At 31.3% G+C, this 26,037-nt stretch overlaps 1 protein-coding gene across 1 annotated transcript in view; it reads right to left on the reverse strand.

Moving 5' to 3' along the window:
* Window positions 1-3,031: 3,031 nt before the first annotated feature.
* The window catches only part of LOC133638390 (phosphatidylinositol 4,5-bisphosphate 5-phosphatase A-like), a 38,178-nt gene continuing 15,172 nt past the window's right edge, over window positions 3,032-26,037 (reverse strand). The window contains exons 6-13 of the mRNA XM_062030931.1: window positions 24,650-24,825; window positions 24,459-24,570; window positions 21,976-22,085; window positions 21,668-21,878; window positions 8,205-8,342; window positions 8,072-8,137; window positions 7,890-7,994; window positions 3,032-4,374 (exon numbers count right to left, since the gene is read on the reverse strand). Coding sequence (XP_061886915.1) covers window positions 3,934-4,374; window positions 7,890-7,994; window positions 8,072-8,137; window positions 8,205-8,342; window positions 21,668-21,878; window positions 21,976-22,085; window positions 24,459-24,570; window positions 24,650-24,825 — 1,359 coding nt within the window. The 3' untranslated portion in view covers window positions 3,032-3,933. The remainder of the gene's footprint in view (window positions 4,375-7,889; window positions 7,995-8,071; window positions 8,138-8,204; window positions 8,343-21,667; window positions 21,879-21,975; window positions 22,086-24,458; window positions 24,571-24,649; window positions 24,826-26,037) is intronic.

Consider the following 26,037-nt stretch of genomic DNA (forward strand, 5'->3'; position numbering starts at 1 on the left):
TGTTGGAATGGTTTAAATCGGGCAAGAAATGTTGAATTCGTGACAGTTTTTCAATTGAGAAATGGTATTACGGAATTTCGGGAAAACCGGGAATTTTTCCAGTCCAAAGAACAACTTCGTTTTTAGTTCTGATTAAGAGGAATGTTTTGACAGTGGAACGGTTGAAATGGGTTGAAAAATGTGGAAGGAGTAGTCGACAGAAAAAAGGGTGAAAATAGGGTTTGTAAAACCGAGAATACTGGAAATTCCTGGAATTTTTTGTAACTTGGGAAAATGATAGTTTGAATGTCCAGGATGAGTGGAATTAATTGTTGTTGGAATGGTTTGAATAGGTTGAAAAATGTCCCATTGATTTCAATGGGAACTTCCTGGAAATTTGGGAATTTTTGGAAAAGCGGGAATTTTTTTGAAAATGATTAGGCGCATGAATGTCCTGAATGAGCTGAATTGGTTGGTGTTGGAATTGTTTAAATCGGGCAAGAAATGTTGAATTCGTGACAGTTTTTCAATTGAGAAATGGTATTACGGAATTTCGGGAAAACCGGGAATTTTTCCAGTCCAAAGAACAACTTCGTTTTTAGTCCTGATTAAGAGGAATGTTTTGACGGTGGAACGGTTGAAGTGGGTTGAAAAATGTGGAAGGAGTAGTCGACAGAAAAAAGGGTGAAAATAGGGTTTGGAAAACCGAGAATTCTGGAAATTCCTGGAATTTTTAAAAACTTGGGAACAATGGTAGTTTGAATGTCCAGGATGGTGGAATGCGTTGAAGGTGGAATGGTTTTAATCGTTTGAAAAATGTGACAATGGTGGAAGTTTGAAAAATGGCCAATTCATTTTTAATGGGAAAAATGGGAAATTCCTGGAATTTTTTGGAACTTGGGAAAATGATAGTTTGAATGTCCAGGATGGTGGAATGCGTTGAAGGTGGAATGGTTTTAATCGTTTGAAAAATGTGGAAATGGTGGAAGTTTGAAAAATGGCCAATTCATTTTTAATGGGAAAAATGGGGAATTCCTGGAATTTTTTGGAACTTGGAACAATGATAGTTTGAATGTCCAGGATGGTGGAATGTGTTTAATGTGGAATGGTTCTAATTCTTTGAAAAATGTGGAAGTTTGAAAAATGGCCAATTCATTTTAAATGGGAAAAATGTCCCGGAAAAATGGGAAATTCCTGGAATTTTTTTGAACTTGGAACAATGATAGTTTGAATGTCCAGGATGGTGGAATGTGTTTAATGTGGAATGGTTCTAATTCTTTGAAAAATGTGGAAGTTTGAAAAATGGCCAATTCATTTTAAATGGGAAAAATGTCCCGGAAAACTGGGAAATCTGGGAATTTTTGGAACTTGTCAAGGTAAAACCAGCGATTCCCAAATAGGCTGAACAGTTTGAAGTTGGAACGGTTTGAATCGGGTGAAAAATGTGTAAGGTAGAGCGCGCCAAAATCTGGAGAATAATAAGAACAATAATTAGATGAATTTTGGTGTAGAAAACCATATGAGTGAATGCTTTGGAGCATTCACACAATAATGTAATATTACTGGCACACATTTATAGCAATACTGTTAAAGGATGGTTTTTTTTATGATTAATCACAGGTTATTGCCCACGTGCATCATTTTAATTCATAAAAAAGCAGCCCATTACTGCGATTTGGCCCTCAGTGAAAACGAGTTTGACGCCCCTGTGTTACAGCAATAATGTACGGGTCCCTAGAGCCTGTTTATGAGCACCAAACATCATCTCCCTTACTTGTTTACTCCACTTTTGGCTTGCTTTTCATGACGCCATGAAAGAAAAACCTCTTTCCCAAAAATAAAAAAAAATACAGGCTTCACTACACATCTTAAAATTAAATATGGAGCTCTGCCAACTGTAGTATAGCTGTGTTTGATTTTTTTTCTTCTTCAGCGGACGGGCTAACCTAGCATAACGTCGCTGTTAGTGGGTGTAATGTGAGCACGTTAGCTCACATCGCTATATGCTAGTGTTGCTAATGCTTATTGTTACGTTGTTGTATGTGATATATATATATATATATATATATATATATATATATATATATATATATATATATATATATATATATATATATATATATATATATATATATATATATATATATGTCTTAATTAGATTATCAAAAAAAAAAAATTGTGCTCGATACCGTGGTAGAGCGTAATATGTATGTGTGGGAAAAAATCACAAGACTATTTCATCTCTACAGGCCTGTTTCATGAGGGTTTCCTCAATCATCAGGAGATTAAAAAAATAAAAAAAAATAAAAAATCTCCTGATGATTGAGGAAACCCTCATGAAACAGGCCTGTAGAGATGATTTTTTTTTTAAAAATCAGGACATTTAAAAAAATAAAAATAAAAATCTCCTGATGATTGAGGAAACCCTCATGAAACAGGCCTGTAGAGATGCTTTTTAAAAAAAATCAGGACATTTAAAAAAAATAAAAATAATAATCTCCTGATGATTGAGGAAACCCTCATGAAACAGGCCGCCTGTAGAGATGATTTTTTTTTAAAATCAGGACATTTAAAAAAAAAATTAAAAAAAATCTCCTGATGATTGAGGAAACCCTCATGAAACAGGCCTGTAGAGATGCTTTTTTTTTTTAAATCAGGACATTTAAAAAAATAAAAATCTCCTGATGATTGAGGAAACCCTCATGAAACAGGCCTGTAGAGATGCTTTTTTTTTTAAAAATCAGGACATTTAAAAAAAAGTTTTTTAAAAAATCTCCTGATGATTGAGGAAACCCTCATGAAACAGGCCTGTAGAGATGATTTTTTTTTTTAAATCAGGACATTTAAAAATTTTTTTTTTTTTTAAAAATCTCCTGATGATTGAGGAAACCCTCATGAAACAGGCCTGTAGAGATGAGATAGTCTTGTGATTTTTTCCCACACATACATATATATATATATATATATATATATATATATATATATATATATATATATATATATATATATATATATATATATATATATATATATATATATATATATTGTGGAGAATGCATATATGTTTAAGAGTTTTTTTTTAATTCATAGCCATGTTTAGAGCAGCTAGTACTTTTCTTTTTTATATATTTTACCAGTTTCTCTTTGTCTTCATAGGTCTGTTTAGTGTCTTAGCCATTGGAATGTGAATACACCCCCCCCCCCCCCCTTCTTGCCTTATCAGTGTTGCGAGAGGGAGAGGTGGGGGCTTTCTTTGTGTGCAAGAAGTTGGCTCTTCCAATTGAGTGGGAGATCAACTCGAGTAGCCGATATGAATTTATTGGTGTGGGCTGATCCCCTGAAATTTCAGTAAAACTTGATAATATTCCTATTCTGTCTTGATGGTCCTTCTTACTCAGCACATATGTCATCGAAAGAACTTGGGATTGACCAGTAACTTAGATTCCCTGTGAGGAAGAGCTGGTCGACGCAACAATATATATACATACATCTATCATGTTGGACAAGTGAATATGTCAAATGTAGATAAAGTGCACAATAGAGCTTCTCGGGGAGCCACGCGCAGCTCATTAGCATTAAAGGTACAGACACGTCAAACTAGGGCTTACTAAAAGCACTTTAAAACTGTGTCAATTCCAGCATCAAGGTTAGATTTTGGAGCGTTTGTGGAACATCTTATTTCAAATGGGTGACGATGAATACAACATGAGACCCTTAAAGCGAACGAGGAAACGACCACGTTTTCCACTTGACTCACTGTAGTCTACTTTGCAATGTTAGATTGCTTCTTCCTACAACTATTGATGAATCACCTGATCCCATACGCCCATATTTGGAGTGTCCCTACATGTAATAGCTTGTGAGCCGATAAAAGCACTTGTAACTGGGGGGGGGGGCGAGTCCCACATAAACACGGTGGAAGATGCGATGCGGAATGTTTGCGTATCCTCCGGTCTATGTTTTACGCGTGTCCAGCGTCTTTGCGCCCGTAGGGCTAACATGAGCAGGCCTATGCTCCCCCATCAAAGCAGCGATCAGGGCCTCCGGTGCCGAAACCCCGATCCCGGGAGACACGGGGCTCCGAGGACTGAGCGGGCTGACGGCCGGAGACGAGACGGAGCCCGGGGAAACCAGGCGTTCCTTCTTAGCGGCTGAGCCAGGTGAGAGGCTCCGGGTCTCTTTGGGGCGGGGACACAGGCCCAGGCCCTGCAGGGACGGGAGAGGGTTGGAGACCGCGGGGCTGCGGCTGCGGCGGCGGCGGCAGTGATGCTTGCTGGTTTTGGGGCTGGGGCTGCGGGAGTTGGGGGACAGGAGGACCAAGGTGCTGTCGTCTTCTGAGCTGACCTCGGTGCTGTCGGAGCGCTGCACGGACGGGCTGTGGACGGGGATCTTGATCTGTGGGCAAAGATAGAATTAATACCTTCTTTCAGCTCGTTTTCAAAACCAGATAAGGTTTCTAATTAGGTAAGGAAACACAGGCAACTTCCCGGTGTATTTTTTTTTCTGCATGCGCTTTAAAATGTTGCCAGACAGCTGTTGGTGTGAAACTCCTGCGTGGTAGGCATTGATTCTGTTGCTGCGGCTGTAGGCAACCTCCTGCTGGAGTTTTTCTTAATACCAGCCCAAGATGGCAGCAGTATCATTAGTGCTTTATCTACCTCTGAATGCTCTTTAAAACATTATTCAACCTATGCTGGCTGAGCAGTTATGTTTCAATTACACCTGTTGCTAATTAACTCCAGTTAGCCAAAATAAGCTGATTAGAGCAGTGTTTTTCAACCTTTTTTGAGGCAAGGCACATTTTTGTCATAAAAAAATTCGGAGGCACACCACCAGCAGAAAACTTTAAAAAATTAACTCCACCAAGTCGTCGTGTCTTATTTTGAGTGTGTTGGTGTCTTCCTGTGTGTAGTGCTTTAGTTCTTGTCTTGCTTATTTTGGTGGCCCTTCCTGTTTTGCGGGTGTTTTCCTGTAGTGGCTTCATGTCTTCCTTTGAGCGCTATTCCGCGCACCTGCTTTGTGTTAGCAAGCAAGGCTATTTACGTTGTTGCTATCCTTCTTTGTGTGGCCATTGTTGATTTTCATGTCACGTACGGATGTACTTTGTGGACACCGTAAGTTTTTGCTGTCGTCCAGCATTCTGTCTCTGTTTACTTTGTAGCCAGTTCAGTTTGACTTTTGTTTTGCATAGCCTTTTCCTTTCGTTCATTTTGGGTTTAAGCATTACATACCCTTTTTACCTGCACCCTGCCTCCCACTGTGGTCTGCATATCGGGATCACAACAAACCATCCTCGTCTCACCCGACACATTCCGACTTTTACAAAGCAATGCTGCCACCTACTGACATGGAGTATTACGTGGTTACCCTGCCGAGTTTTACACAGCACAGACACTAAGCAACGGCACATTATTAGCAGATTCTAATTATTGATTTGCCAAAAATATTTTTGGGATAAATTAGGTGAAGTTGCATAATTTCCCACGGCACACCAGACAATATCTCACGGCACACTAGTGTGCCGCGGCACAGTGGTTGAAAAACACTGGATTAGAGCATTTATCAGTCAGTGTCCGCCCCCTAGTGGTGCCATCACATAACACTGCATTAAAAAGCAATATCATTTATTGTTATTAAAACTGGAAACCACCCCTAAAAGGGTTGAACAATTCATAATACCACCAAAATCACTCAGAAAATCCCCAAATATGCTTTAAAAATATTTGGCAACCATCAAATAATTAGAAAATATTACTAGTTATATTTAATAATATTAATGAAAATTAGTTTTGTATACGCTATCTAGTTTGCATATTCATAATCACAGCTTGTGTATATTATTCTCCATCCATTAAATATATCTGTATATTTCTAAATACTCAAATCATTTATTCTGCATATACAAAAGCAGTGAAGTTGTCACGTTGTGTAAATAAATGGTAAATAAAAACAGAATACAATGATTTGCAAATCCTTTTCAACTTATATTCAATTGAATAGACTGCAAAGACAAGATATTTAACGTTCCAACTGGAAAACTTTGTTATTTTTCGCAAATATTAGCTCATTTGGAATTTGATGCCTGCAACATGTTTCAAAAAAGCTGGCACAAGTGGCAAAAAAGACCGAGAAGGTTGAGGAAGGCTCATCAAACACTTATTTGGAACATCCCACAGGTGAACAGGCTAATTGGGAACAGGTGGGTGCCATGATTGGGTATAAAAGCAGCTTCCATGAAATGCTCAGTCATTCACAAACAAGGATGGGGCGAGGGTCACCACTTTGTCAACAAATGCCTGAGCAAATTTTCAAACAGTTTGAGAACAACATTTCTCAACCAGCTATTGCAAGGAATTTAGGGATTTCACCATCTACGGTCTGTAATACCATCAAAAGTCTGGAGAAATCACTGCACGTAACATTGAATACCCGAGACCTTGGATCCCTCAGGCGGTACTGCATCAAAAAGCGACATCAGTGTGTAAAGGATATCACCACATGGGCTCAGGAACACTTTAGAAACCCACTGTCAGTAACTACAGTTTGTCGCTACATCTGTAAGTGCAAGTTAAAACTCTACTATGCAAAGCGAAAGCCATTTATCAACAACACCCAGAAACACCGCCGGCTTCTCTGGGCCCGAGCTCATCTAAGATGGACTGATGCAAAGTGGAAAAGTGTTCTGTGGTCTGACGAGTCCACATTTCAAATTGTTTTTGGAAACTGTGAACGTCGTGTCCTCCGGACCAAAGAGGAAAATAACCATCCGGATTGTTCTAGGCGCAAAGTGTAAAAGCCAGCATGTGTGATGGTATGGGGGTGTATTAGTGCCCAAGACATGGGTAACTTACACATCTGTGAAGTTAATGAAAGTTACATACAGGTTTTGGAGCAACGTCTTTTTCATGAACGCCCCTGCTTATTTCAGCAAGACAATGCCAAGCCACATTCTGCACATGGCTTTGTAGTAAAATAATGCGGGTACTAGACTGGCCTGCCTGTAGTCCAGACCGGTCTCCCCTTGAAAATGTGTGGTGCATTATGAAGTCTAAAATACCACAACAGAGACTGTTGAACAACTTAAGCTGTACATCAAGCAAGAATGGGAAAGAATTCCACCTGAGAATCTTCAAAAATGTGTCTCCTCAGTTCCCAAACCTTTACTGAGTGTTGTTAAAAGGAAAGGCCATGTAACACAGTGGTGAACATGCCCCTGTGACAACTTTTTTGCAATGTGTTGCTGCCGTTAAATTCTAAGTTAATGATTGATTGCAAAAAAAAAATAGTTTGTCAGTGTGAACATGAAATATCTTGTCTTTGCAGTCTATTCAATTGAATATAAGTTGAAAAGGATTTGCAAATTATTGTATTCTGTTTTTATTGACCATTTACACAACGTGACAACTTCAATGGTTTTGGGTTTTGTATATGAATGCACTTCTGGATTTGATGTTTAACCACATTTTGATACCGTGTATTCTTTTTTGCACGTGCAATGACAATAAATGGAATCCTAATATATGACTCGCATTATTTAAAAAAAAAAAAAAAAACGTGTTTTACCTGCAGCAGGGGTTACCTTCTTTTTACACTTGTGCGACACGAGAATATCACTTTGGAAATTGTCTCTACTTTTGATACTAGTTTAATAACAGGGACAGTTTGACACTGGAACATTATTTCCAGTGCTTAATAAGACAAGCCCCACAAAAAACTAACAATTAGTAATTGATGCCAGTTTGTATTTGTCATAAAGTTTAACGACAGACATTTTATGGGTCAAAGTTTCACTCGGATGACATTATCATGTGCGTGATTTTATTGGAAGCGCATGCTTGCGCGGTGCCATAAACACCGGGTGGGATACATGGAGGTGGTTTACAGGTATTCTAAAGTTCATGTTATCAGACCTGGATGTGCGAGGACAAAGCAACAATGCTGTTCATGTTGTTGCTATAGTAACCGAGCACGTATTGGCCATCATCTCTGGGCAGGTCCTCCTCTGGAAAACACACCTGCAAGCAGCAAACGAGCAGAAATGATCCCAGGGGCCCATTTCCAGAGAGAATGAAGGATGAAACTCGTGTCCTACCTGCCCTGCGTGCTCATATTTGGCCCACACATACGCTTGGTAGTCTTTGTGGTGTCTGAATCCCACCTGTGCACACACACGTTATTATGTTTTACTGAACAATCAGCATAAATATCAACTTCAAGCTGTTTACCTTGTATATTGCTACCCAGTCCCATGAGCTGCGATGGTAATTGGACGCAAAGGTCAATCTTATTGTGGCGTCGGAGACTTGACACCATTCCTTGTTGACCTGCAGCTCCACCAGCGCCATGTCCACCCTGAATGGGAACTGGGAAAGAAGGAGACGCTCATGAGAACCACTTTATCATTCTGAAATGATGACTACTTCTAATAGAATTTGTACTTGGATCGTATATTTATTTACGCAAAATGATGATATATATTTTTGTAAAAACATTTTGGCTGTTGTATTATTGTTCAACTGTTTTTATAATGACTAATATCAAACTGTTTTATTCATGTAAAATACATTTTTTTCCCTTGGAAAACTCAGTTTTTTTTTGTTGTAATAATACACAGGTTTAGTCACATAAAATGAGTATTCCTTTTGTCGTTTTATTCATGTAAAATTATGTTTTTTTTGTAAAATGATGACTTTTTTTGTTGTAAAAATGAATAAATGTTGTAAAATCAATATATTTTGTTGTGGAATACTAGACAGGTTTAAATGATGATATTTTTTACTAAAATGTTGACTTTTTCTTCTAAAATGAGTATTCCTTTGTTGTAACATTACACAGTTTTACTCATGTACAATGATAATTTTTGGAGGGGAAATTATGTATTTTTTCTTGTAAAATCCGCATTTTTTGTTGTATTTCCACCCAGTTTTATTCATGTAAAATATTTTTTTTCTTTTAAAATACTTTTTGTACTATTACATAATAAAATTACTGTTTTCTTGTACTATTACATGACACAGATTTACTCGCATAATGTTGTATGTTTCTTCTAAAACAAGTATTATTTTGCTGTACTATTAAACAGGTTCATGTAAAATAAAATAAAAATATTTTATAATGACTATTCCTTTGTTGTAATATCAAACGGTTTTATTCATGTAAAATAAATAGAATTAAAAATGAAATCATTTGGGGGGTTTTTTAAATTCCCTTGGAAAACTCAGTATTTTTGTTGTAATAATACGCAGGTTTAGTCACATAAAATGAGTATTCTTTTGTCGTTTTATTCATGTAAAATGATGTTTTTTTTGTAAAATGATGACTTTTTTGTTGTAAAAATGAATAAATGTTGTAAAATCAATATATTTTGTTGTAGAATACTAGACAGGTTTAAATGATGACATTTTTTACTAAAATGTTGACATTTTCTTCTAAAATGAGTATTCCTTTGTTGTAACATCACACAGTTTTACTCATGTAAAATGATAATTTTTGGAGGGGAAATTATGTATTTTTTCTTGTAAAATCCGCATTTTTGTTGTATTTCCACCCAGTTTTATTCATGTAAAATATTTTTTTTCTTTTAAAATATTTTTTGTACTATTACATAATAAAATGACTGTTTTCTTGTACTACTACATGACATAGATTTACTCGCATAATGTTGTATGTTTCTTCTAAAACAAGTATTTTTTTGCTGTAATATTAAACAGGTTCATGTAAAATAAAATAAAAATATTTTATAGTGACTATTCCTTTGTTGTAATATCAAACGGTTTTATTCATGTAAAATAAATGGAATTAAAAATTAAATCATTTGGGTTTTTTTTTAAATTCCCTTGGAAAACTCAGTACTTTTGTTGTAATAATACGCAGGTTTAGTCACATAAAATGAGTATTCCTTTTGTCGTTTTATTCATGTAAAATTATGTTTTTTTTGTAAAATGATGACTTTTTTGTTGTAAAAATGAATAAATGTTGTAAAATCAATATATTTTGTTGTAGAATACTAGACAGGTTTAAATGATGACATTTTTTACTAAAATGTTGACATTTTCTTCTAAAAAAGAGTATTCCTTGGTTGTAACATTACACAGTTTTACTCATGTAAAATGATCATTTTTGGAGGGGAAATTATGTATTTTTTCTTGTAAAATCCGCATTTTTTGTTGTATTTCCACCCAGATTTATTCATGTAAAAAAAAATTTTCTTTTAAAATATTTTTTGTACTATTACATAATAAAATGACTGTTTTCTTGTACTACTACATGACGGATTTACTCGCATAATGTTGTATGTTTTTTTTGCTGTAATATTAAACAGGTTCATGTAAAATAAAATACAAATATTTTATAATGACTATTCCTTTGTTGTAATATCTAACAGTTTTATTCATGTAAAATAAATAGAATTAAAAATGAAATCATTTGGGGTTTTTTTTAAATTCCCTTGAAAACTCAGTATTTTTCTTGTAATAATACGAGTATTCCTTTGTCGTAATATTACACAGTTCTATTCATGTAAAATGATGTGTTTTTTTTGTAAAATGATGACTTTTTTGTTGTAAAAATGAATAATTGTGGTTGTAAAATCAATATATTTTGTTGTAGAATATTAGACAGGTTTAAATGATGACATTTTTCATAAAATGTTGACATTTTCTTCTAAAATGAGTATTCCTTTGTTGTAACATTACACAGTTTTACTCATGTAAAATTATGATTTATTTTTTTCTTGTAAAATCAGTATTTTTTTGTTGTATTTCCACCCAGTTTTATTCAGGTAAAATTATTTAAAAATGTTTGTAAACATATTTTTTTCACTATTACTTAATAAAATGACTGTTTTCTTGTACTATTACATGACATAGATTTACTCACATAACATGTTTTATGTTTTTTTCTAAAACAAGTATTTATTTGTTGTAATATTACACAGGTTAATTCATGTTAAATGAAGAAAAAATATTTTATAATGAATATTCCTTTGTTTTATGTCCGTTTTATTTATGTAAAATAAAAATGAAATTATTTGTTTTTTAATTGTTTTTTTTCCCTTGGAAAACTCAGTATTTAATGCACAGGTTTAGTCATCTAAAATGTTCATAATATATTGACTTTTTCTTCTAAAATGAGTATTCCTTTGTTGTAAAATATTAGACAGGTTTAAATGATGACATTTTTCATAAAATGTTGACATTTTCTTCTAAAATGAGTATTCCTTTGTTGTTACATTACACAGTTTTATTCATGTAAAATTATGATTTTTTTTGGGGGTGGGGGGTAAATTATGACTTTTTTCTTGTAAAATCAGTAATTTTTTGTTGTATTTCCACCCAGTTTTATTCAGGTAAAATTATTTAAAAATGTTTGTAAACATATTTTTTTCACTATTACTTAATAAAATGACTGTTTTCTTGTACTATTACATGACATAGATTTACTCACATAACATGTTGTATGTTTTTTTCTAAAACAAGTATTTATTTGTTGTAATATTACACAGGTTAATTCATGTTAAATGAAGAAAAAAAAATTTGTAATGAATATTCCTTTGTTTTATGTCTGTTTTATTAATGTAAAATAAATAGAATAAAAATGAAATTATTTGTTTATTAATAGTTTTTTTTCCCTGGGAAAACTCAGTACTTTTTTTGTAATAATACACAGGTTTAGTCACATAAAATGAGTATTCCTTTTGTCGTTTTATTCATGTAAAATGATGGTTTTTTTGTAAAATTATGACTTTTTTTGTTGTAAAAATGAATAAATGTTGTAAAATCAATATATTTTGTTGTAGAATACTAGAAAGGTTTAAATGATGACATTTTTCCTAAAATGTTGACTTTTTCTTCTAAAATGAGTATTCCTTGGTTGTAACATTACACAGTTTTACTCATGTAAAATGATCATTTTTGGAGGGGAAATTATGTATTTTTTCTTGTAAAATCCGCATTTTTTGTTGTATTTCCACCCAGTTTTATTCATGTAAAATATTTTTTTTCTTTTGAAATATTTTTTGTACTATTACATAATAAAATGACTGTTTTCTTGTACTACTACATGACATAGATTTACTCGCATAATGTTGTATGTTTCTTCTAAAACAAGTATTTTTTTGCTGTAATATTAAACAGGTTCATGTAAAATAAAATACAAATATTTTATAATGACTATTCCTTTGTTGTAATATCAAACTGTTTTATTCATGTAAAATAAATAGAATTAAAAATGAAATAATTCTGATTTTTTTTAAATTCCCTTGGAAAACTCAGTATTTTTGTTGTAATAATACGCAGGTGTAGTCACATAAAATGAGTATTCCTTTGTCGTAATATTACACAGTTTTATTCATGTAAAATGATGTGTTTTTTTTGTAAAATGATGACTTTTTTGTTGTAAAAATGAATAATTGTGGTTGTAAAATCAATATATTTTGTTGTAGAATACTAGACAGGTTTAAATGATGACATTTTTCCTAAAATGTTGACTTTTTCTTCTAAAATGAGTATTCCTTTGTTGTAACATTACACAGTTTTACTCATGTAAAATTATGATTTTTTTGGGGGTGGGGGGTAAATTATGACTTTTTTCTTGTAAAATCAGTATTTTTTTGTTGTATTTCCACCCAGTTTTATTCAGGTAAAATTATTTAAAAATGTTTGTAAAAATATTTTTTTCACTATTACTTAATAAAATGACTGTTTTCTTGTACTATTACATGACTTAGATTTACTCACATAACATTTTTTCTAAAACAAGTATTTATTTGTTGTAATATTACACAGGTTAATTCATGTTAAATGAAGAAAACATTTTTTATAATGAATATTCCTTTGTTTTATGTCCGTTTTATTCATGTAAAATAAATAGAATAAAAATGAAATTATTTGTTTTTTAATTGTTTTTTTTCCCTTGGAAAACTCAGTATTTTTGTTGTAATAATACACAGGTGTAGTCACATAAAATGAGTATTCCTTTTGTCATTTTATTCATGTAAAATGATGGTTTTTTTGTCAAATGATGACTTTTTTGTTGTAAAAATGAATAAATGTTGTAAAATCAATATATTTTGTTGTAGAATACTAGACAGGTTTAAATGATGACATTTTTCCTAAAATGTTGACTTTTTCATCTAAAATGAGTATTCCTTGGTTGTAACATTACACAGTTTTACTCATGTAAAATTATCATTTTTGGAGGGGAAATTATGTATTTTTTCTTGTAAAATCCATATTTTTTGTTGTATTTCCACCCAGTTTTATTCATGTAAAATATTTTTTTTCTTTTAAAATATTTTTTGTACTATTACATAATAAAATGACTGTTTTCTTGTACTATTACATGACATAGATTTACTCGCATAATGTTGTATGTTTCTTCTAAAACAAGTATTTTTTGCTGTAATATTAAACAGGTTCATGTAAAATAAAATACAAATATTTTATAATGACTATTCCTTTGTTGTAATATCAAACGGTTTTATTCATGTAAAATAAATGGAATTAAAAATGAAATCATTTGGGTTGTTTTTTTTAATTCCCTTGGAAAACTCAGTATTTTTGTTGTAATAATACACAGGTTCAGTCACATAAAATGAGTATTCCTTTGTCGTAATATTACACAGTTTTATTCATGTAAAATTATGTTTTTTTGTCAAATGATGACTTTTTTGTTGTAAAAATGAAAAAAAGTTGTAAAATCAATATATTTTGTTGTAGAATACTAGACAGGCTTAAATGATGACATTATTCCTAAAATGTTGACTTTTTCTTCTAAAATGAGTATTCCTTGGTTGTAACATTACACAGTTTTACTCATGTAAAATGATCATTTTTGGAGGGGAAATTATGTATTTTTTCTTGTAAAATCCGCATTTTTTGTTGTATTTCCACCCAGTTTTATTCATGTAAAAAAATGTTTTTCTTTTAAAATATTTTTTGTACTATTACATAATAAAATTACTGTTTTCTTGTACTATTACATGACAGATTTACTCGCATAATGTTGTATGTTTCTTCTAAAACAAGTATTTTTTTGCTGTAATATTAAACAGGTTCATGTAAAATAAAATACAAATATTTTATAATGACTATTCCTTTGTTGTAATATCAAACGGTTTTATTCATGTAAAATAAATAGAATTAAAAATGAAATCATTTGGGGTTTTTTTTTAATTCCCTTGAAAACTCAGTATTTTTGTTATAATAATACGAGTATTCCTTTGTCGTAATATTACACAGTTCTATTCATGAAAAATTATGTGGTTTTTTTGTAAAATTATGACTTTTTTGTTGTAAAAATGAATAAATGTGGTTGTAAAATCAATATATTTTGTTGTAGAATATTAGACAGGTTTAAATGATGACATTTTTCATAAAATGTTGAAATTTTCTTCTAAAATTAGTATTCCTTTGTTGTAACATTACACAGTTTTACTCATGTAAAATGATGATTTTTTTCGGGTGTGGGGGGTAAATTATGACCTTTTTCTTGTAAAATCAGTATTTTTTTGTTGTATTTCCACCCAGTTTTATTCAGGTAAAATTATTTTAAAATGTTTGTAAAAATATTTTTTTCACTATTACTTAATAAAATGACTGTTTTCTTGTACTATTACATGACATAGATTTACTCACATAACATTTTGTATGTTTTTTTCTAAAACAAGTATTTATTTGTTGTAATATTACACAGGTTAATTCATGTTAAATGAAGAAAAATTTTTTTATAATGAATATTCCTTTGTTTTATGTCTGTTTTATTAATGTAAAATAAATAGAATAAAAATGAAATTATTTGTTTATTAATAGTTTTTTTTCCCTTGGAAAACTCAGTACTTTTGTTGTAATAATACACAGGTTTAGTCACATAAAATGAGTATTCCTTTTGTCGTTTTATTTATGTAAAATGATGTTTTTTTTGTAAAATGATGACTTTTTTGTTGTAAAAATGAATAAATGTTGTAAAATCAATATATTTTGTTGTAGAATACTAGACAGGTTTAAATGATGACATTTTTCCTAAAATGTTGACTTTTTCATCTAAAATGAGTATTCCTTTGTTGTAACATTACACAGTTTTACTCATGTAAAATGATCATTTTTGGAGGGGAAATTATGTATTTTTTCTTGTAAAATCCGCATTTTTTGTTGTATTTCCACCCAGTTTTATTCATGTAAAAAAATGTTTTTCTTTTAAAATATTTTTTGTACTATTACATAATAAAATTACTGTTTTCTTGTACTATTACATGACAGATTTACTCGCATAATGTTGTATGTTTCTTCTAAAACAAGTATTTTTTTGCTGTAATATTAAACAGGTTCATGTAAAATAAAATACAAATATTTTATAATGACTATTCCTTTGTTGTAATATCAAACGGTTTTATTCATGTAAAATAAATAGAATTAAAAATGAAATCATTTGGGGTTTTTTTTAATTCCCTTGAAAACTCAGTATTTTTGTTATAATAATACGAGTATTCCTTTGTCGTAATATTACACAGTTCTATTCATGAAAAATTATGTGTTTTTTTTGTAAAATTATGACTTTTTTGTTGTAAAAATGAATAAATGTGGTTGTAAAATCAATATATTTTGTTGTAGAATATTAGACAGGTTTAAATGATGACATTTTTCATAAAATGTTGAAATTTTCTTCTAAAATTAGTATTCCTTTGTTGTAACATTACACAGTTTTACTCATGTAAAATGATGATTTTTTTCGGGTGTGGGGGGTAAATTATGACCTTTTTCTTGTAAAATCAGTATTTTTTTGTTGTATTTCCACCCAGTTTTATTCAGGTAAAATTATTTTAAAATGTTTGTAAAAATATTTTTTTCACTATTACTTAATAAAATGACTGTTTTCTTGTACTATTACATGACATAGATTTACTCACATAACATTTTGTATGTTTTTTTCTAAAACAAGTATTTATTTGTTGTAATATTACACAGGTTAATTCATGTTAAATGAAGAAAAAAATTTTTATAATGAATATTCCTTTGTTTTATGTCTGTTTTATTAATGTAAAATAAATAGAATAAAAATGAAATTATTTGTTTATTAATAGTTTTTTTTCCCTTGGAAAACTCAGTACTTTTGTTGTAATAATACACAGGTTTAGTCACATAAAATGAGTATTCCTTTTGTCGTTTTATTTATGTAAAATGATGTTTTTTTTGTAAAATGATGACTTTTTTGTTGTAAAAATGAATAAATGTTGTAAAATCAATATATTTTGTTGTAGAATACTAGACAGGTTTAAATGGTTTGTTGTAATATCAAACGGTTTTATTCATGTAAAATAAATAGAGTTAAAAATGAAATAATTTTGATTTTTTTTTTTAATTCCCTTGGAAAACTCAGTATTTTTGTTGTAATAATACACAGGTTTAGTCACATAAAATGAGTATTCCTTTTGTCGTTTTATTCATGTAAAATGATGTTTTTTTTTGTCAAATGATGACTTTTTTTGTTGTAAAAATGAATAAATGTTGTAAAATCAATATATTTTGTTGTGGAATACTAGACAGGTTTAAATGATGAAATTTTTCCTAAAATGTTGACTTTTTCTTCTAAAATGAGTATTCCTTTGTTGTAACATTACACAGTTTTACTCATGTAAAATGATCATTTTTGGAGGGGAAATTATGTATTTTTTCTTGTAAAATCCATATTTTTTGTTGTATTTCCACCTAGTTTTATTCATGTAAAATATTTTTTTTCTTTTAAAATATTTTTTGTACTATTACATAATAAAATGACTGTTTTCTTGTACTACTACATGACAGATTTACTCGCATAATGTTGTATGTTTCTTCTAAAACAAGTATTTTTTTGCTGTAACATTAAACAGGTTCATGTAAAATAAAATACTAATATTTTATAATGACTATTCCTTTGTTGTAATATCAAACGGTTTTATTCATGTAAAATAAATAGAATTAAAAATGAAATCATTTGGGTTTTTTTAAATTCCCTTGGAAAACTCAGTATTTTTGTTGTAATAATACGCAGGTTTAGTCACATAAAATTAGTTTTACTTTTGTCGTTTTATTCATGTAAAATGATGTTTTTTTTGTAAAATGATGACTTTTTTGTTGTAAAAATGAATAAATGTTGTAAAATCAATATATTTTGTTGTAGAATACTAGACAGGTTTAAATGATGACATTTTTCCTAAAATTTTGACTTTTTCTTCTAAAATGAGTATTCCTTGGTTGTAACATTACACAGTTTTACTCATGTAAAATTATCATTTTTGGAGGGGAAATTATGTATTTTTTCTTGTAAAATCCGCATTTTTTGTTGTATTTCCACCTAGTTTTATTCATGTAAAATATTTTTTTTCTTTTAAAATATTTTTTGTACTATTACATAATAAAATGACTGTTTTCTTGTACTACTACATGACAGATTTACTCGCATAATGTTGTATGTTTCTTCTAAAACAAGTATTTTTTTGCTGTAATATTAAACAGGTTCATGTAAAATAAAATACAAATATTTTATAATGACTATTCCTTTGTTGTAATATCAAACGGTTTTATTCATGTAAAATAAATAGAATTAAAAATGAAATCATTTGGGGTTTTTTTTTTAATTCCCTTGAAAACTCAGTATTTTTGTTGTAATAATACGCAGGTGTAGTCACATAAAATGAGTATTCCTTTGTCGTAATATTACACAGTTTTATTCATGTAAAATGATGTGTTTTTTTGTAAAATGATGACTTTTTTGTTGTAAAAATGAATAATTGTGGTTGTAAAATCAATATATTTTGTTGTAGAATATTAGACAGGTTTAAATGATGACATTTTTCATAAAATGTTGACATTTTCTTCTAAAATGAGTATTCCTTTGTTGTATCATTACACAGTTTTATTCATGTAAAAATGGGGTGGGGGGTAAATTATTTTCTTGTAAAAATCAGTATTTTTTTGTTGTATTTCCACCCAGTTTTATTCAGGTAAAATTATTTAAAAATGTTTGTAAAAATATTTTTTTCACTATTACTTAATATATACTATTACATGACATAGATTTATTCACATAACATGTTTTATGTTTTTTTCTAAAACAAGTATTTATTTGTTGTAATATTACACAGGTTAATTCATGTTAAATGAAGAAAAAATATTTTATAATGAATATTCCTTTGTTTTATGTCCGTTTTATTCATGTAAAATAAATAGAATAAAAATGAAATTATTTGTTTTTTAATTGTTTTTTTTCCCTTGGAAAACTCAGTATTTTTGTTGTAATAATGCACAGGTTTAGTCATATATAATGTTCATAATATATTGACTTTTTCTTCTAAAATGAGTATTCCTTTGTTGTAAAATATTAGACAGGTTTAAATGATGACATTTTTCCTAAAATGTTGACTTTTTCTTCTAAAATGAGTATTCCTTTGTTGTTACATTACACAGTTTTACTCATGTAAAATTATGATTTTCTTTTGGGGGGGGGGGTAAATTATGACTTTTTTCTTGTAAAATCAGTATTTTTTGTTGTATTTCCACCCAGTTTTATTCAGGTAAAATTATTGAATTTTGTAAAAATATTTTTTTCACTATTAATAAAATGACTGTTTTGTTGTACTATTACATGACATAGATTTACTCACATAACATGTTGTATGTTTTTTCTAAAACAAGTATTTATTTGTTGTAATCTTAAACAGGTTAATTCATGTTAAATGAAGAAAAAATATTTTATAATGAATATTCCTTTGTTTTATGTCCGTTTTATTCATGTAAAATAAATAGAATAAAAATGAAATTATTTGTTTTTTAATTGTTTTTTTTCCCTTGGAAAACTCAGTACTTTTGTTGTAATAATGCACAGGTTTAGTCATATAAAATGTTCATAATATATTGACTTTTTCTTCTAAAATGAGTATTCCTTTGTTGTAAAATATTAGACAGGTTTAAATGATGACATGTTTCCTAAAATGTTGACTTTTTCTTCTAAAATTAGTATTCCTTTGTTGTAACATTACACAGTTTTACTCATGTAAAGTTAAGATTTTTTGGGCTGGGGGTAAATTATGACTTTTTTCTTGTAAAATCAGTAATTTTTTGTTGTATTTCCACCCAGTTTTATGCAGGTAAAATTATTTTTAAAAATGTAGTAAAAAATATTTTTTTCACTATTACTGTTTTCTTGTACTATTACATGACATATATTTACTCACATAACATGTTTTATGTTTCTTCTAAAACAAGTATTTATTTGTTGTAATATTAAACAGGTGTATTCATGTTAAAAGAAGAAAAACATTTTATAATGAATATTCCTTTGTTTTTGTCCGTTTTATTCATGTAAAAAATAAATAGAATAAAAATGAAAATTATTTGTTTTTAATGTTTTTTTTCCCTTGTAAATTTTTTTGGTTGTAATAATGCACAGGTTTAGTCATATAACATTTTCTGTTGGCCCTGTGATGAGGTAGCGACTTGTCCAGGGTGTACCCCGCCTTCCGCCCGATTGTAGCTGAGATAGGCTCCAGCGACCCAAAAGGGACAAGCGGTAGAAAATGGATGGATGGATGGATCGACTTTTTCTTCTAAAATGAGTATTCCTTTGTTGTCGTAACATCACACAGTTTTATTCATGTAAAATGATGTGTTTTTTTTTTTTAATGACTTTTTTTGTTGTAAAATCAATATATTTTGTTGTAAAATAACAGACAGGTTTATTTGTATAAAATGATGAAATTGTTCATAAAATGATGACATTTTTCATAAAATGTTGACTTTTTCTTCTAAAATTAGTATTCCTTTGTTGTAACATTACACAGTTTTATTCATGTTTATTCAAAATTATGATTTTGTTTTTTGTGAATTTATGTCTATTTTCTTGTAAAATCAGTATTTTTTGTTGTATTTCGACCATCATGTAAAATGATTAAAAAAATTCTTGTAAAATATTTTTATACTATTACTTAATAAAATGACTTTTTTTCTTGTACTATTACATGACATAGATTTATGTTGTATGTTTATTCTAAAACAAGTATTTATTTGCTGTAATATTACACAGGCTCATTCATGTAAAATAAAGAAAACAATCTAGTAAAACAAGTATTTTTTGGTAGTAATATTACACAGTTTTATTCATGTAAAATGACAGAATTAAAATGTAAAATGTAAATTTTTTATGTACTATTACAGTGTTAATTATTTAAAATGACACATTTTTCTTTTAAAACCAGTATTTTCCGTTGTAATAGTACACCCTTTTATTCACATAAAACGGTTACTTTCATTTAGTATAATTTTTTTTTTTTACATATTACTCTATAAATTATTTTTCTTGAACTTTTTCTTGCAACATTAATATGTCTTTCTTGTAATATTACAACTCAATTTATGTCAATTGATAACTTTTTTTTTGTGTAACATTTTTATTAGAGATGTCCGATATTATCGGCCGATATATGCGTTAAAATGTAATATCGGAAATTATCGGTATCGGTTTTTTTATTATTGGTATCGTTTTATTTATTTATTTATTTATTTTTTTTTTAATTTTAATTAAATCAACATAAAAAACACAAGATACACTTACAATTAGTGCACCAACCTAAAAACCTCCCTCCTCCATTTACACTCATTCACACAAAAGGGTTGTTTCTTTCTGTTATTAATATTCTGCTTCCTACATTATATATCAATATATATCAATACAGTCTGCAAGGGATACAGTCCGTAAGCACACATGATTGTGCGTGCTGCTGCTCCACTAATAGTACTAACCTTTAACAGTTCATTTTACTCATTTTCATTCATTACTAGTTTCTATGTAACTGTTTTTATATTGTTGTACTTTCTTTTTTATTCAAGAAAATGTTTTTAATTTATTTATCTTATTTTACTAATTTTTTTAAAAAGGACCTTATCTTCACCATACCTGGTTGTCCAAATTAGGCATAATAATGTGTTAATTCCACGACTGCATATATCGGTTGATATCGGTATCGGTTGATATCGGTATCGGTAATTAAAGAGTTGGACAATATCGGAATATGGGATATCGGCAAAAAGCCATTATCGGACATCCCTAATTTTTATTTTTGTTGCATTACATAGATTTATTTGATGATAGTACGACTCTTTTTTTGTCAAAATTAAGCTTAATTACTATAAAAATTAAAACTTTTAATAGTTAAAAGATGTTTTCTTTTCATACTATTGAAAAATTATGTTTTTTTATTCTGTGATCATAACTTTTTCTTGTATTATTACAGCTTTACTATTGTGGTAAATTTTACTATTGTAAAATATGATTGTTTTTTGGCTTCCAACTTTATTCTTTTAATATTATAACGACGCTTTCCTCATATTACAAATGTACTTCGATGATATAACACTGTTATTGTGGCAAAATGATATATTTAATTAATTTAAAAAATGATGACTTCATTTTACAACAAGTGAACATGATGATTTTGGAGTTACGTGTTATTTATTTATTTATTTATTTATTTATTAAATAAAAAACGACTTTCTCATAGTATCACAAGTTCAACTTGAGAAATAATGACTTTTTTCCTCATACAATTATTTATTTTCATAATTTAAAAATGATGTATTATCACGCAAAGTTTTTTGTTGGTACTTTTGGTGTAAAAAGTGCGGCCAAATGAAAGAAATATGCCAAAGGAGTGACTCACGTGCAAGGAGAAGAGCGCAGACACAGGCTTGTGGTCGCTGATGGTGAAGGCCATGTGGCTCCTGTAGGCGTGCTGAGTCACTTTGGTGGCACCGCCCAGCCATGAGGTCAGACCCCTCTGCAGTGCTGCATTGTGGGTAGGAACGGGGGAGCCCGTGCGGCGGAGGCGCCACAGGATACGGTCGGTCCACGCCGGCTTCCTCTTCTTAGCACTGAGGCCAAAGAGTTGGACAAGAAAGAAAGATGGCGGTGAGCATCAACACGAGCGTGTCTGCACATCACATCTGGTGTGGAGGTTGAGGTCGTGACCTTGTGTCGTAGGTGTGTGTGCCCACGTCAAACTTATACGTGGGCGGGAATTGTAGCGGCCCCTCCAGGAACCCTTCCAGGATGGATTCTGTGTTTTTAGCCATGTTGAGCTGACGACAACAAAGACAGATTATAGATTATATCTTTGAGTTTGTTTATCATTGGAGACACGCTTTTTTATTTGGCTTTTTTCTTGCCACACTTCCTGGTGGTATTAGGGAGTTTCGGGAAAACTTGGACATTTTCCAGATTAAGAGGAATGTTTTGACGGTGGAACGGTTGAAGTGGGTTGAAAAATGTGGAAGGAGTCGTCGCCAGAAAAAAAGGGTGAAAATAGGGTTTTGGAAACTCTGGAATTATGGGAATTCCTGGAATTGTTTTTAACTTGTAAAAATGATAGTGTGAATGTTCAGGATGAGCGGAAAATGTCGAAGGTGGAATGGTTTGAATCGATTGAAACATTTAGAAATGGTTGCAGTTTCATTTTGAATGAGAAAAATGTCCCGGAAAACCTGAAATTCTGGGAAATTATTTTTTTGGAATTTGTCAAGGGAAAGCCCGAATTATTCCCGAATAAGATGAAGAGTTTGGAGTTGGAATGGTTTGAATCAGATGAAAAATGTGGAAGGTAGAGCACGCTGGAGAAGAAGAAGGAGAAGGAGAAGAAGGAGGAGGAGGAGGAGAAGAAGAAGAACAAAAAGATGAAGAAGAAGGAGAAGAATAATAATAATTAGAAGAAGAAAAAGAAGAAGGAGGATAAGAAGAAGAAAAAGAAGAAGAAGAAAAAGAAGGAGGAGAAGAAGAAGAAAAAGAAGGAGGAGGAGGAGATGAAGAAGAAAAAGGAGAAGGAGAAGAAGAACAAAAATATGAAGAAGAAGGAGAATAATAATAATAATTAAAAGAAGAAGGAGGAGAAGAAGAAGAAGGAGGAGAAAAAGAAGGAGACGAAGAAGGAGGATAAGAAGAAGAAAACGAAGGAGAAGAAGAATACAAATAAGGAGAAGAGGAAAAAAAGAAGGAGAAGAAAAAGAGGAAGAAAGAGAATAATAAGAAGAAGAAGAACAAGAAGGAGAAGAAGAAGAAAAAGAAGGAGAAGAAGAAAAAGAAGGAGAAGAAAAAGAAAAAGAAGGAGAAGAAAAAGAATAAGAAGAAGGAGAAGAAGAAGAAGAAAAAGAAGGAGAAGAAGAAGAAGAAAAAGAAGGAGAAGAAGAAAAAGAAGGAGAAGGAAAAGAAGAAGGAGAAGAAAAATAATAAGAAGAAGGAGAAGAAGAAGAAGAAAAAGAAGGAGAAGAAGAAGGAGGAGGAGGAGACAAAGAAGAAAAGGGAGAAGGAGGAGAAGAAGAACACAAAGATGAAGAAGGAGAATAATAATAATAATTAAAAGAAGAAGGAGGAGAAGAAGAAGGAGGAGGAGAAAAAGAAGGAGACGAAGAAGGAGGATAAGAAGAAGAAGAAGAAGAAGAAGAAGAAGAAGAAGGAGAAGTAGAAGAAAAATAGGGAGAAGAAGAAGAAAAAGAAGGAGAAGAAAAAGAATAAGAAAGAGAATAAGAAGAAGACGAAGGAGAAGGAGAAGAAGAAGAAGGAGAAGAAGAAGAAAAAGAAGGAGAAGAAGAAGAAAAAGAAGGAGAAGAAGAAGAAAAAGAAAAAGAAGGAGAAGGAAAAGAAGAAGAAGGAGAAGAAAAATAAGGAGAAGAAGAAGGAGAAGAAAAAGAAGGAGAAGGAAAAGAAAAAGAAGGAGAAGGAGAAGAAAAAAAGGAGAAGAAGAAGGAGAAGAAAAAGAAGGAGAAGGAAAAGAAGAAGAAGAAGGAGAAGGAGAAGAAAAAAGGAGAAGAAGAAGAAGGAGAAGAAGAAGGAGAAGAAGAAGAAGGAGGAGAAGAAGAAGAAAAATAAAAAGAAGGAGAAGAAGAAGAAGAAGAAGAAGGAGAAGAAAAACAAGGAGAAGAAGGAGAAGGAGGAGAAGGAGAAGGAGAAGAAAAAAAGGAGAAGAAGAAGAAGGAGGAGAAGAAGAAAAAGGAGAAGAAGAAGAAGAAGGAGAAGAAGAAGAACAAGAAAAAAGAAGAAGAAGAAGAAGAAATAGACACACAATAAAGAATTTAGGAGACTCCTTGAGTGAAATGGCTTTTGCCACAGCGCCCTCTGCTGGTTGCTAGTGTGTGTGTGTGTGTGTGTGTGTGTGTGTGTGTGTGTGTGTGTGTGTGTGTGTGTGTGTGTCTGTGTGTCTGTGTGTGTGTGCGTGCGTGCGTATGCGTCCTCAGCTTGTTGCTAGTGTGTGTGCGTGCTCATGCGCCCTCTGTTGGTTGCTAGTGTGTGCGTGCATGTGTGCGCACGCGTCCTCTGCTGGTTGCTTAATGTGTGTGTGTGTGCGTGTGTGTGTGTGTGTGTGTGTGTGTGTGTGTGTGTGTGTGTGTGTGTGTGTGTGTGTGTGTGTGTGTGTGTGTGTGTGTGTGTGTGTGTGTGTGCGCGCGCATGCGCTGAAAAGTCACCTGATCCCTTTCCCACAGCAAGGGCAGCTTGTTGCTGTCTATTGCACACTTCACCACGTGGATGTCATAGTCCTCGATGCGGAAGTTCAAATCTCCGAACCAGAAGACAACACTGGACGGCAAACAGAGGGCACGACATCAAAAGAATGACATCATGAGAATAATCTCCAACAATAAAGAGTCCCCCCCACTCGTGATCCAGCACCCCCGTGGCGGCCCCTCCCTCAAACTGCTGCTGCTGCAGGATGCTCTCAAAGTCCTCCATCCTCTGCTCCAGGTTCCTCATGTGGGCGGGGAGGTGGCAGTTCAGGAAGCACACCGGGTGACCAAATATGGACATCCTGGCACTCACGCCCCCTTTGTTGCCCTGCAGCACACACAATAACAGCATCATCAACATGGTCATTACATTGCATTACAATATAATGGATTCAAATATGTGTTCTTATATCCTACTAGCTAAAAATAAATAATAAATACAAATACAAACATCAAAATACCACAAGGTTTAAAAAAAAAAAAAGGCTAAAGATGTGTCAAATGGATTTTAAAATGTGAATATGATTACAATTATGCAGCTAAAGCAGGGGTGTCCAAACTTTTTCCACTGAGGGCCGCACATGGAAAAATTAAAGCATTTGGGGGCCATTTTGATATTTCATTTTCAAAACATAACAAAATATATGTTTTTTTTAAATTATTTTACCTTTAGGGGTCCCAGGGACCACAAAGGGTCTCAGTCATTAAAATGTTAAAAACAAGTCAAATTATTATTTTTTATTTAACGCTTACCGTTAATCTCTATATCGACTTCAAGTTCATGTAAACCAGGGGTCACCAACGCGGTGCCCGCGGGCACCAGGTAGCCCGTAAGGACCAGATGAGTAGCCCGCTGGCCTGTTCTAAAAATAGCTCAAATAGCAGCACTTACCAGTGAGCTGCCTCTATTTTATAAATGTTATTTATTTACTAGCAAGCTGGTCTCGCTCTCGCTTTGCCCGACATTTTTAATTCTAAAAGAGACAAAACTCAAATAGAATTTGAAAATCCAAGAAAATATTTTAAAGACTTGGTCTTCACTTGTTTAAATAAATTCATTATTTTTTTTACTTTGCTTCTTATAACTTTCAGAAAGACAATTTTAGAGAAAAAATACAACCTTAAAAATGATTTTAGGATTTTTAAACACATATACCTTTTTACCTTTTAAATTCCTTCCTCTTCTTTCCTGACAATTTAAATCAATGTTCAAGTAAATTTATTTATTTTACTGTAAAGAATAATAAATACATTTTAATTTAATTCTTCATTTTAGCTTCTGTTTTTTCGACGAAGAATATTTGTGAAATATTTCTTCAAACTTATGATTAAAATTCAAAAAAAATATTCTGGCCAATCTAGAAAATCTGTAGAATCAAATTTTAATCTTATTTCAAAGTCTTTTGAATTTCTTTTAAAATTTTTGTTCTGGAAAATCTAGAAGAAATAATGATTTGTCTTTGTTAGAAATATAGCTTGGTCCAATTTGTTATATATTCTAAGAAAGTGTAGATTGGATTTTAACCTATTTAAAACATGT

This window comes from Entelurus aequoreus, linkage group LG21 (assembly GCF_033978785.1).
Source record: "Entelurus aequoreus isolate RoL-2023_Sb linkage group LG21, RoL_Eaeq_v1.1, whole genome shotgun sequence".
In the NCBI taxonomy this organism is placed as follows: Eukaryota; Metazoa; Chordata; class Actinopteri; order Syngnathiformes; family Syngnathidae; genus Entelurus; species Entelurus aequoreus.